The sequence below is a fragment of the Lycium barbarum genome, chromosome 1, assembly GCF_019175385.1.
Source record: "Lycium barbarum isolate Lr01 chromosome 1, ASM1917538v2, whole genome shotgun sequence".
In the NCBI taxonomy this organism is placed as follows: domain Eukaryota; kingdom Viridiplantae; phylum Streptophyta; class Magnoliopsida; order Solanales; family Solanaceae; genus Lycium; species Lycium barbarum.
In genome coordinates, this window is record NC_083337.1 from 7270127 (window position 1) to 7283476 (window position 13350).

At 43.5% G+C, this 13350-nt stretch overlaps 1 protein-coding gene across 1 annotated transcript in view; it reads left to right on the forward strand.

Moving 5' to 3' along the window:
• LOC132630807 (external alternative NAD(P)H-ubiquinone oxidoreductase B1, mitochondrial-like) overlaps positions 1-12680 on the forward strand; it is a 41037-nt gene extending 28357 nt beyond the window's left edge. Inside the window, exon 10 of the mRNA XM_060346408.1 lies at positions 12353-12680. Coding sequence (XP_060202391.1) covers positions 12353-12608 — 256 coding nt within the window. The 3' untranslated portion in view covers positions 12609-12680. The remainder of the gene's footprint in view (positions 1-12352) is intronic.
• Positions 12681-13350: the final 670 nt, after the last annotated feature.

Below are 13350 nucleotides of genomic sequence, written 5' to 3' on the forward strand. Positions count from 1 at the left end.
GCTTCTTCCGAATAAACCCCCCTGCAAAGGACAAGGAGATCTGGGAAGGCACCTGCCGCCGAAGCCGGTCGAAGAACTGAGCCAGTTTCCGAAACCGAAGTTCCAACGGCTGTTGGCCTACTGCCCGACTATGAGATTGCTGCAACTTCGGAGATCCTACCTTTGCCGAAGCTACTGAGGCCGCTCCGAGTTCTCCAACTTCAGCTTCAAGGCCGGATGAGTTTGATGACATGTTCTCTGACACTCCTCCTGCTACCAGTGAAGCTGCTAGCTTCGGACATCTCCCGATCCCTCGAGCCACGAGGGTGGCTAGCCGGGCTACCGAGACTGGAGCTAGGGATAGCCTGGTGCGTGTTTTTTCGACCCCAAGCGTGGAACCCAGGAGGACCAAATCGGCCGTAATCACCGTTCCCGAGGACTGTAGCTTTTTGTCTCGCCCGGTGGGGGTAGAAAGCTACCTGAGGCCGCTTGTCTCGGACTCGGACAAACGGAAGATGAATGGAGTCCCCTGGCAGTGTCTCATTAATGAGGGCATGCACGCGGGCAATCGAATAAGTATATCAGCCATCCTTAGCATAATTCATTGAGAATTTTAGTTTCTCGCTTATCCGAGTTTTAACTTGCTTCTTTTACAAAGTGTGGTGCTAGTTAACGAAGCCTTCTTCCGTGCTCAGCAAGAGGTTGACGATCTCAAGGGCCAATTGGATGCCCAAGGTCGAGAAATGGAGAAGTTTCAGCACCTTTTGCAGCTGAAGGAGGATGAGTTTAACCGAGCAGTTACTCTTTCCAACCTCCAACCTGAGCTCGATGCGACGAAGGCCGAAAACCTTCGATTAAAGGATGAGATGGCCGAGGTGGTCGAAAAGAACCGGCTACTAGAAGCGGACAAAGTCGTCCTTAGCTAGGACAATGCTCGTTTCTCCTCAAGGTTTGGTGAGCTCAAAACCACCATCTCTCAACTCCGGGGGGAGCTGGATTCGGTCAAGTCCGATGCTACAAGCATGGCTGAGAGGCACCGGTTGCTTGAATTTGAGAGTTCCCGGTACAAAGAGCGTATGAGGGTGTTTGAGGAGAAGGCGGAGAAGAGGGCCCGGATATGTGATGAGCTAAAAACCGAGCTCGAGGTGACGGTTGATGCTAATGACCTTCTCAAGGCCGAGCTCGAGTCGGCCACTCAAATGCAAAAGGTCGTCGAAGAAGATCGAGATGTTCTGGTGGCAAAGTTAGCCCAGGCCGAGGCCGATTTGGAAGAAGCCCTCAAGAGTGTGGAGGCTGCCGAGGCTCATACTACTATTGCTGTGGAGTATGAAAAGTGGAAGTCTCGGAGGATCACCCTTGAGCAAGCCAGGCATAGCTTTATGGATCTTCCGGCCCTGATACTCGAAGCTAAAAGGGTCGAGGAAGAGGCAAAGGGGACCCTCGGGGCTGACTCCGAGCGGACAGTGTCCGAACACTCCGGATCCAGCCATACCGGGTAGACCAGGGCCTGTACTTAGCCTTTCGTTTTTTGCCTTTGTAGGGGTTTCCGATGTAAAAACCTTTATATAAATGGAACATGCTTTTTTCTTGATTTTCTTTATTATTTGAATGTTAATTATGACTTTTGCCCGAATTGTCGATCCGTTTTAAGGACAAGCAGACTCGGAGTCATTATTCCGCACAGTGCCTGAATTTTGGCTCTTTCTCTTCGTCCGGTACGTTTTGTCCGGGAATTTGATCGAGTTTTTGCCCGTGGGACTTATCTTATGCTTTGTGAATTCAGACGTCTCCGAATCACGATAGGCATTTTTAGGGCCGGTATTTTTCGGCTATTTTTTAGGGCCGGTGTTTTTTGGACACCTGGATCCCAGCCTTAGCAAAGCCCCCACTCGAGGGAGTTTAAAGACTTTGGCTCGGTTCATTGTGACCTTGTTGCCTTTGTCAAATTTTCACCTAGTGCTTGGAATAGGGTATATGAATGAAATGCCGAAATACGACAATAATCATCGGGGTAGGGTGTTTTAGCAAGAAGACGTCTGAAATACCGTAATTCGAACTTTCGATAATTTTTGTATTGCAAGTATTTGTACATACATGATATGAGAATTTTGTTGCCTTCTGCTTTTGCCGGAGCAAATACTAAATGGACACGATTCATTCTGATCGTTTGGTCCTTACATCGAAACCTAATGCAGAAGGTCCGGTCTTGGTTTTGCCGTAGCAAATACTGAGTGGAAACGATTCATTCTGATCGTTTGGTCCTTACATCAAAACCTAATATAGAAGGTCCGATTTTGATTTGTTTAGCTCCTCCGTTTTCCACTAGCCGGGGTAAACCTCGATGTGGGTATAATAGTCCCCTACTGCTTGTCCGAGCTGCAAGGTCGGGCAGGCGCTATTAAGCCCCCACTCGTAGGCCGTGACCCCGTGTTTCCGGGCGTTTGTCCTTGTCTCTGTCAAGTAACACGTTGTACTTGCTGCCTCATTAAAAACCTTGTCGGAAAACCCATTTTGGGACAAAACCGTACTAAGGAAAAGAGTGCAACACGTGTTTTTAGACCTAGATTCTAACTTTATCCGGTACTTGACTTCCTACAAAAAAGAAAAAGGTTAATAATAAAACACGAGGTGCCCATACCTTAGCAGTAGTATCTCTTCAAATGGGCCACATTCCAGTTATTGCGCAACTGTTGTCCATCCATGGATTCCAGCTGATATGACCCTTTGCCCGTTACCTCGGTTATCTTGTACGGTCCTTCCCAGTTCGGACCTAGTTTTCCTTCGTTGGGGTTCTTGGTGTTCAAGGTAACATTCCGAAGCATCAAGTCCCCAACTTGGAAATGTCGAAAATTGGCTCTCCGATTATAGTATCTTTCCATTCTCTGCTTCTGGGCTGCAATACGGACCAACGCATTTTCGCGAAGTTCATCCGTGAGGTCGAGTTTTACGGCCATGGCCTCCTCGTTTGACTCCTCGGTGGTATACCCGAACCGGAGACTCGGTTCACCAAATTCTATGGGAATGAGGGCTTCGGCCCCGTAGACCAGCGAGAAAGGTGTTTCCCCCGTGCTTGATTTCGATGTGGTTCTGTAAGCCCACAATACCTCCGATAGTATTCCCTCCAGTGATGCTTCGACGCTTCAAGTCTTTTCCTCAAATTTTGAATTATTGTTTTATTCGTGGATTCCGCCTGTCCATTCGCACATGGGTGGTATGGATTTGATACGATTTTCTTGATTCTCAACCCTTCGAGAAAATCATTGACTTTGCCGCCCACAAACTGAGGACCATTATCACAAGTTATCTCAGTCGGGATGTCGAAACGACAAATGATGTGGTCCCATATGAAGTCAATGACTTCTTTCTCTCTAATTTTTTCGAAAGCCTGTGCTTCAACCCATTTGGAGAAGTAGTCAGTCATAAACAGAATAAAACGAGCTTTACTTGGTGCCCATGGCAGTGGACCAACAATGTCCATTCCCCACTTCATGAAAGGCCAATGTGACACCACCGAATGCAGCAACTCCCTGGGCTGATGAATCATCGGGGCATGTCTCTGACACCCATCGCATTTCCGGACAGAATTCTTCGAATCTTCCTCCATCCGGTTCCAGGAATAACCGGCTCTGATAATCTTTCGGATCAGGGCTTCAGCACTGGAGTGGTTTCCGCAGGTTCCCTCGTGCACCTCTCTCATCACATACTCCGTTTCTCCGGGACCCAAACACTTGGCCAGGGGTCCGAAGAAAGACCGTCGATACAATTGGCCGTCTACCAAGCAGAAACGCACAACTTTTGTCCTTAATGACCGTGATTCTTTTGGGTCACTCAGGAGCTTTCCATCTCGCAAGTAATCGACGTATTTGTTGCGCCAATCCCAAGTTAAACCCATTGAGTTTATTTCGGCATGTCCGTTTTCTATTGCTAAATTCATCAAATGCACCATGGTCCCGGGGTTGATTTCTTCCGCTTTGATCGAGGATCCCAAATTGGCCAATGCATCGGCTTCGCTGTTCTGCTCCCTCGGTACATGCTGCATGGCCCATTCTTTAAACCAGTGTAGTATCACTTGGAATTTTTCCAGATACCTTTGCATCCGTTCGTCCTTGACCTCGAAGACGCCATTCACCTGGTTAACGACCAAAAGAGAATCGCACTTCGCCTCGATAATTTCGGCCCCCATACTCCGGGCTAATTCCAAACCTGCAATCATAGCTTCATACTCGGCTTCATTGTTAGTCAATTTAACAGTTCTAATGGATTGTCGAATGGCATCCCCGGCCGGGGTTCTAAGGACGATTCCTAGCCCGGAACCTTTGAGGTTCAAGGCTCCATCCGTGTGTAGCGACCAAATACCCGAAGCTTTCCCCGAGGTTAACAGAAGTTCTTTCTCAACCTCGGGGACCATAGACAGGGTGAAGTCCGCCACAAAGTCGGCCAAGATCTGGGACTTGATAGTCGTTCGGGGCTTGTATTCGATATCATATCCGCTAACTTCTACGGCCCATTTAGTTAGTCTACCTGATAATTCCGGTTTGTGCATGACGTTTTTTAGGGAGTAAGTAGTCAGTACACATATCGGATGGCATTGAAAGTAGGGCTTGAGCTTTCTAGAAGCACTTACCAATGCCAATGCCAATTTTTCCAAGTGGGGATAACGGGTCTCCGCATCCCCCAAAGTTCTACTTACATAATATATGGGGAATTGCGTACCTGATTCTTCTCGGACCAAAACGCCACTTACCTCTACCTCGGAGACAGCAAGGTAGAGAAAAAGCTGCTCGTTCGATTTTGGTGTGTGCAATAGCGGTGGGCTGGACAAGTACCTTTTTAATTCTTGTAAAGCTCTTTGACACTTCGGTGTCCAAACGAAGTCGTTCTTCTTCCTCAGTAAGAAGAAGAATCGGTGACTCTTGTCCGAGAACCTCGATATGAAACGACTCAGCGCCGCTATCCTTCCGGTGAGCCTCTGCACTCCTTTCACGTTATTCACCACCTCTATATCCTCGATGGCTTTGATCTTGTCCGGGTTGATTTCAATCCCCCGGTTCGACACCATGAAACCCAAAAATTTACTAGACCGAACACCGAAGGCACATTTTTCCGGGTTGAGCTTCATGTTATACTTGCGGAGTACATCGAAGGTTTCCTGCAAATGCTTTAAATGGTCCTCTGTTTCCAGGGACTTGACCACCATGTTGTCAATATAAACTTCTATTGTTTTCCCTATTTGTTCTTCGAACATCCCATTAACTAGGTGCTGGTAAGTTGCACCGGCATTTTTTAATCCAAAAGGCATGACATTGTAACAGTAAGTCCCATATCGGGTAATAAAGGACGTTTTCTCTTGATCCTCCGGGTGCATCCGAATTTGGTTATACCCGGAGTAAGCATCAAGAAAACTTAACATCTCATGCCCGGCCGTCGCATCGATCATTCTATCGATGTGAGGCAACATAAATGAATCCTTCAGGCATGCTTTGTTTAGATCCTTATAATCAACGCACATTCGAAATTTATTATCTTTTTTCGGCACCACTACTACGTTAGCTAGCCAGTCCGGGTATTTTACCTCCCGGATAGAGCCTATTTTTAAAAGCTTCGTTACCTCGTCTTTTACAAAGGCGTGTTTTACCTCTGCCATGGGCCTTATCTTCTGCTTCACCGGGGGAAACCTCTCGTCTAAGCTGAGCTTGTGAGTTGTTACTTTCGGTGGTACACCTGTCATATCTATATGGGACCATCCGAAGCAATTGGCATTAGCTCGAAGTAATTCAATTAACTTGTTCCTGAGCTCCGAGGTTAACCCCGTGCCCAGGTATACCTTTTTGTCCGGTAGATATTCGAACAAGATGATCTGCTCCAGCTACTCTACAGTTGACTTGGTTGCATCCGAGTCATCAGGCATGACGAATGATCTGGGTACACCGAAATCATCCTCTTCATACCCCGGATCCAACCCCGAGTGCTTTGATTGCTATTTGGTGTCCTTTCTCCCGGTTGAATCTTCTTCCTTTTGATCCGATTTTTTGGGCTGAGGTGTCGCTTCCTCGACCGCGAACATCTCCCTTGTAGCGGGTTGTTCACCTCGGATAGTTTTTATCCCCTTCGGGGTCGGGAACTTTAGCAGCTGATGCAATGTCGACGGCATAGTGATAACGTCCAAATCCACCCTATTAATTAGAATGAGCACGGTCGTATGCAAATATAATTTACCCAACTATGAGTCGAGGTCGAATCCCACAGAGAACAATATATAGGCGATTAGGAAAAGTAGGAATTATCACCAATAATAGCTATGCCAAACAATAGATAATATTTTGGTTTTTGGAGAAAAGTATAACTAATGCAAAAATATAAACTAACCTAGAAATCAAGTAAAATGATCAATGGCCACAAGCATGGATACAAGGGAAACTACGCTCAAGTAACGATCCAATGTACTTCATGATTTACAAATAATGGTGAGTTTATATTACTTAGCCTCGGATAATGACTCTAAATTAGCTTCTTCCGAAGACTAACTAGACTACCTAATTGAATATCCCTAAAGCAATTAGGAGCATTAAGAACACCCGAATATGGCTACAAGTGGTGTCGACTATCCCTAGGTCGATTTCCATTAGATGAGGGTTAACGCCCCAAATTCTTGTTAATTAATCTTTCCCAATTCCGAGTTTGCCTCTTCCGAGTTTAAATCGAAATAAATGGGCAAGTCTTAGGGTTAGCTACTCTCTTAAGAATCATTCAAAATGAGATTAATTAAAGAAACAATAACCCACTTCATTAGGAATAAAATCATTCAACACATAAGCAAAACAAGAGATTCAATCCAAACTTAAACAATGTATACTTCCATAAACAAGGTTCAAATATTGAAATGAAATACTACACACATAAATATTCAATACAAAACAAGGAATCGAAGACAGGATTAAGAAATATCTCATTAAAGTGCTTCCAATCTTCTCCTCCAATGGTGTTGGTGATGAAACCCTAGCCTCCAAGTTTATGTGTTATGCCAAAGATGAGATGTTTTCTGCCCTAAGCCTCTCTTTTATGCCCCATTTTTCAGATTTGCAATTCTGCCCGTTTTTTGCAGATCTGGCCCGTTTTTGCAAAACTGTCCAGTTTGGACAGTTTTGCAAAACTGTCCCATTTGGCCTCTTTTTGACTTAATTTTCACTTGGTTTCTTCTAATCACTTCTAAATCACATAAGACCTGTAAAATAGATGTAAATGATATTAAATACACTATTTTCTCAAGCAAATATAGCAAAAATATAAGATTAAAGAAGAGATAAGTTGGTAAAATACCAACTTATCAAATAACGTCCAAATCCACCCTATTAATTAGAATGGGCACGGTCGTATGCAAATATAATTTACCCAACTATGAGTCGGGGTCGAATCCCACAGAGAACAATATGTAGGTGATTTAAGCAGATTAGGAATTATCACTAACAATAGCTATGCCCGAACGCATCAATGGTTGTTTTTGATAAGGTTTTTATAAAATATGGAAATATAAATTCTAATCTACAAAGCAAGTAAATTGATCAATGGCAACAAGAATGGAAGAAGGGAAACTACTTCTCAAGTAACGATCCAATCTATTTCACGAATTGTAAATAATAGCAAGTTTATGTTATTTAGCCTCGGATAATGACTCTAAATTAACTTCTTCCGAAGATTAACTAGACTACCCAATTGAAGATCCCTCAAGAAATTAGGAGCATTAAGAACACCCGAATATGGCTACAAGTGGTATTGCCTATTCCTAGGTCAACTTCCATTAGATGAGGGTTAACGCCCCAAATTCATGTTAATTATTCTATCCCAACTCTGTTCTTCCTCTTCCGAGTTTCAAACAAAGTAAATGGGCGAGTTCAAAGGTTAGCTAATCCAATGAAAACATTCAAGAACAAGAATAATTAAAATAGCAAACACTTACTTGATTAAGAACAATGCAAATGAATAAATAAGCACAACAAGAGTATCAATCTTAATTGTCACCAAGAGATTTCCATCAACAAGGATTAAAAAGAAGAGAGAACATTTTTGTAGGAACCCTAGCCTCCAACTTGTGGGAGCTGCCAAAGATGATCTGATATTTTGCCCTAGTTTTCTATTTATATGAACTGGGATGGAAGGCATCGTCAAAATCCGAGTTCTGGTCGAAAACGCTGAAAAATCCTTCAATGCGATCGCGCCACGTCACTGCGCGATCGCGTGTAATTGCTTCGTTTACGAATCGCGAACGCGCGAAGAGGAACCGCGATCGCGCAGGGTCACGGACGCGCGTGACCGCGACCGCGTGAACTAACTGCGCGTTCGCGCAGTGTCACGGACGCGCGTCACCGCGACCGCGTGATCTTGCCGCGCGATCGCGAAGAGCAATATTTCGCGAAAATTTCCAGAACTTCCAGTTATCCCCAGTTTTGCAACTTTTTTGCTTGTTTTCCACACTTAGGCTCTAGGGACCTCGTATAACCTGAAACATGACAAAAACCACGTAAAATAATACAGACTTGCTTAAAAACAAGTAAAACTTATAGTTAAAAAGCATCGATTATGGTGTAAATTCACGCCACATCACACAACCCTCATGCTATGTATCCAAGGTCTACCCAGTAATGCATTATACTTCATATCTCCTTCGATTACATAGAACACCGTTTGCTGGATAGTGCCGTCGATGTTTACCGGCAATGAGATCTCCCCCTTTGTGGTTTCGCTCGCCATGTTGAACCCGCTGAGTACCCGGGCTACCGGTACAATCTGATCGAGTAGCCTTAGCTGTTCGACCACTCTCCATCGGATGATGTTGGCCGAGCTACCTGGGTCAATCAAAATACGCTTAATTTGAGTTTTAAAAATAAGAATAGAGATTACCAATGCATCATTATGCGGTTGAATGATGCCTTCTGCGTCCTCGTTGCTGAAAGAGATGGAACCCTCGGGTATATAATCCCGGCCGCACTTTTCACGCATAACAGAAACCTTGGTTCATTTCATCACCGGCCCTCGTGGGGTATCAGTGCCCCCGATTATCATGTTGATTATATGATGAGGCTCTACTGGCTCGGCCCTTTTATGAGCCCCCCTTTCCTTGTAGTGACCTTTGGCTCGTTCACTCAGCAATTCTCGGAGATGGTCACTCTTCAGTAACCGAGGTACCTCCTCTCTTAGCTGGCGACAATCCTCAGTTTTGTGTCCATGGGTTCCATGATATTCACACATCATGTTCGGGTCCCGTTGGCCCGGGTCTGACCTTAGAGGTCTCGGCTATCTTACATCCGGGATACGGCCAATAGCCGAGACGAGGTCCGAAGTGTTGACGTTGAAGTTGTACTCCGATATCCTCGACAAGTCTTTGTTGCCGGCAGTGCTTCCGGCATCGCTCCTGAATGAGAGACCTCGACTGTTCGACGGGCGCTCAACCCGTTTATGACCCCGACCGGAGAAATGGCTCGGGCCAACCCTATATTTCTCCGACCTAAAGCTTGGTTTTTCCGAATGAGAATATGGCTGATACCTTTCCCTCGATGATCTGGCCTCCGGTTCGTAATTTTTCCTTGGTCTCTCCAAACTTTTGTTCATATTTACTGGCTCCGGGGGAAGCTCTAGTTGGTCATCCTCCACCCGAATCTTTGACTCATATCGGTTATGGACATCTGCCCATGTCACAGCCTCGTATTCCAACAAGTTTTCCTTTAATTTGAACGAAGTCGTCGAGCTCCGAGGATTGAGCCCCTTTGTGAAAGCTTGTGCAGCCCATTCCTCCAGAACCGGAAGGAGCTCCATTCGTTCCCTTTGGAATCGGTTGACAAATTCATGTAGTAACTTATCGTCTCTTTGGGCTATACGGAAAATATCTGCCTCTCGGGCCTGCACCTTTTTGGCACCGGTGTGAGCTTTTATGAAAGCATCGGCGAGCATTTCGAAAGAAGTGATCGAATGCTCGCGCAGATGGTCGTACCAAGTCAACGCTCCCTTTGATAGACTTTCCCCGAACGTTTTTAGCAACACGGACTCAATTTCATCCTCTTCCACATCGTTGCCTTTTATAGCGCAAGTGTACGAAATCACGTGTTCCTGAGGGTCCGTTGTGCCGTCATATTTCTGGATATCCGGCATTTTGAACCTCTTCAGGATCAATTTCAAAGCCGCGCTCGGAGGAAAAGGCCTCTGAATATACCTTTTTGAATCCGGTCCTTTCAGAATTGGCGGAGCCCCCAGTATTTGATCCACCCGAGAGTTATATGTTTCCACCCTCTTTTTGGTCGAGTCTACCCGCTTCGCTAATGTTTCGAGCATTCTCAGTACCTCGGTGGATGAACCTCCGGACCCATGACTCTCAACCATCCGTGCTCCATCCGTTCTGGGTTGAGCAACACCTTTCGCCTTCTCCGGGGTCGTTTTATCTCTATTGTTTTGCAACTGGGCTATTGCGATTCCTTGTTCGGCAATCGCTGCTCTCTGTTCCTGCAACATTTCAAAAATTAAACGTAAGTCAATATTATCATCCGGGGTATCCAATTCTTTCCGGCCCTGTGTCCGGGACAAAGTAATTGAATTGTGAGTATTTAAAGGATCGGTGGCCGGCTGGGCGGCATTCTCCTGGTTCACAGTGTTTTGCCGGTTGAGGCCCTCCCTCGAATTAACGGGGTTCGGGTCAGCGGGGTTTGGTAATCCTCATAGCCCGCTGTCTTCATTTTCGGCCACAATCTCGTTGTTGTTGACGTGACCAAATTGTCCACTGTTAACCATTTGGTCCGTTTTTACAGAGACGAACAAAAGATATTTTTTGATTCTGATAGGTAAGAGATCAAGATCAACGACCACTATTATCCTAGCCCCACGGTGGGCGCCAAACTGTTTACCCCGAATTTGGATAATCAATTAAATTTATGAGTGAGGTATAGGATATGCGGTTAAGCCTTAATCTATTCGGTAGAAAAAGGATATATAAGGATATGCTATGAAGAAGCTAATAATAATCAGTGATTTACTATTGATATATGTATCTAATAATATATGAATATGGTATTGTTTGAATGAGTAAATCTAAAGAGGGACACAATTGATCCGGACCAAAACCAGATATTAAGAGGGAGAGATTTATATATTCTTGCTATTACAAATGTTCTAGAATTCAAGAAGCCAACCCCTGAAAGTAAAATAATGCCTCCTATTTATAGTTTTGCCTTATGGGCCTCTTACAACATAAGCCCCTTTTGAATAAAGAAAAACCCTAAAAAGGATAAGGCTGGGTCGTGCGGTCTGACACTCGTACGATTGGTAGTACAATGTGGCAGAACGGTATTGACACGTGGCAATTATGTAACAGATCACCCGAATCAACGGCCACGATCAACCGGGCAAACGGCCACGATCAGCTCGGCTAAGAAGAAACCGGACTAAACGATGTCCTTCGCTTTCTTCGGATCAAGCACTCCTCCGGTCCCAAAAGAAAGCCTTCATGCCTAAGCTTGTTTCTTTCTTTCCTCGATATCCGGTCCCACCGGTGTAGCATATATCCGATTTTTACCGTATACATATTATATACTATAACTTAAAATTTTAAATTAATTACAGGATTTATCCTTTTGGAAATGTTACTTGCTTCATTCCTAATTAAGTTATTTTATCATTGTACATCAGAAGGTAGAGAAAAACATCCACCACTATTCCAGCAGTAATACCAGAACTTTTTATTTATTGAATACTACTTCTAGTATAACGTTTTGAAAACAATAATCTCAATCCAGTCAGGTACTTGTAATATGCAAATGCACAACTGATTTTCATATTGTATACTCCCACTGTCCTACATGTGTATCATCAAATATCTGCTGATAATACCACTGGATATTTTGATGGGACGGATAGAATTTCTTTAGCTTTTAGTAAAAGTTGCGGATTTGATTAAAAATGGAAAAATTATAATAATAAATAGGGAGCGTTTTTTTGACCTTACGCGACGCGAATTCAAATCAGTAAAGAGAGTGGTGGAAGCGTGATTTTCACCAAGGGATTCAACAGCTACTACATATACATTAAAAAAAAATTGTCCTTGCATGTACAATGTGATTTTCCAGCAAAGGGATTTCAGATAGACCCCCTTTCACCACTCTAGCTTCGTCCCTGGTCAGATCACCAAAGCGAATACCAGACACCGAATGATAAATCAAAAAACAAAATATTTGTTGCAGTTAATTGCATATATGTAAATGCTTCATTGACTCCTTTATACAACTATATATATATAGTTCACTTGATGAATGACAAGCATAAAGCAAACTTAAAAGAACTTCATTTGTACCATATATATCCATATCCTCTCAAAACAACTTTATTTTCACATCAGGAACATGTGCAAAGTGGTGGTACAGCAAAACATATTAGCACAAGATCAAGCAATTACACAAGTCAAAGATAGAAGATGCTACCACAGACGTGAATCTACTACTACTAGTACTAGCAGTACTGGTGATTCATCGTCGTCACGTAAAGGAGAATTTGTGAATGAAGGGATGAATGCTAGTGCTAACAGTAACAGGGGAAAGCTAGCAGAGGAGTCGTTGAGAACTGTAATGTATTTGAGCTGTTGGGGTCCTAACTAATTTTATTTACTATATATTGTCTTTGTGGGTAAATATACTTTTTATTCTGTTTCAAGCTTTCGTTTTCTTCCATTTCATGACAAAGGTTATTTTTAGTTGATTTACGCATATATCCCTTTGTTTAGGGAAGAATTAATCTAAATAGTTGCTCAGTCAACACTTAAACTAAAAAAAAAAAAAACAGCGGAAATATAATATATGTATAATTCATGTATAATATGAGTATAATCGTATATAATCTATATATATCAGCTAAGAAAAGTAAACAGTGAATCCGGCCAGCTGTCTGCGTAAAGATTCCTTCTTTAGGCCACCATCAAAAATTTATTTTTATTTTTACAAGTGCTGCATATATAAGATACCCTTAAGGAAATTACCCTTCCGAATGAACAGACAAAATAGTAAATATCGTCTAATATTTGCAGTAACTTACAGAATTTTAGAACGTGATCTAACGCATTTTCATAAAATTTTCAATTTGCTCAAGAAAATAAATTACAAGAGAAATAAAAACAAACTTCTCTGTTGAAAAGTTATTCAAAAAATGAAACATGATAGAAAAGTGACAAGTAAACGCTATTTCTACCTATTTAGGTCCCCAACAAATGAGGTGCATTACTTTTTCTGCCTTCTCAGCCTCCCTCCATCTGCCCTTCTCATTATCCATGCATCCCTTCTTTCCACAACCTACCAAGCTAGTAATTAACCATCTCACCCGACGGCCATCGCCATATTCCGCCGT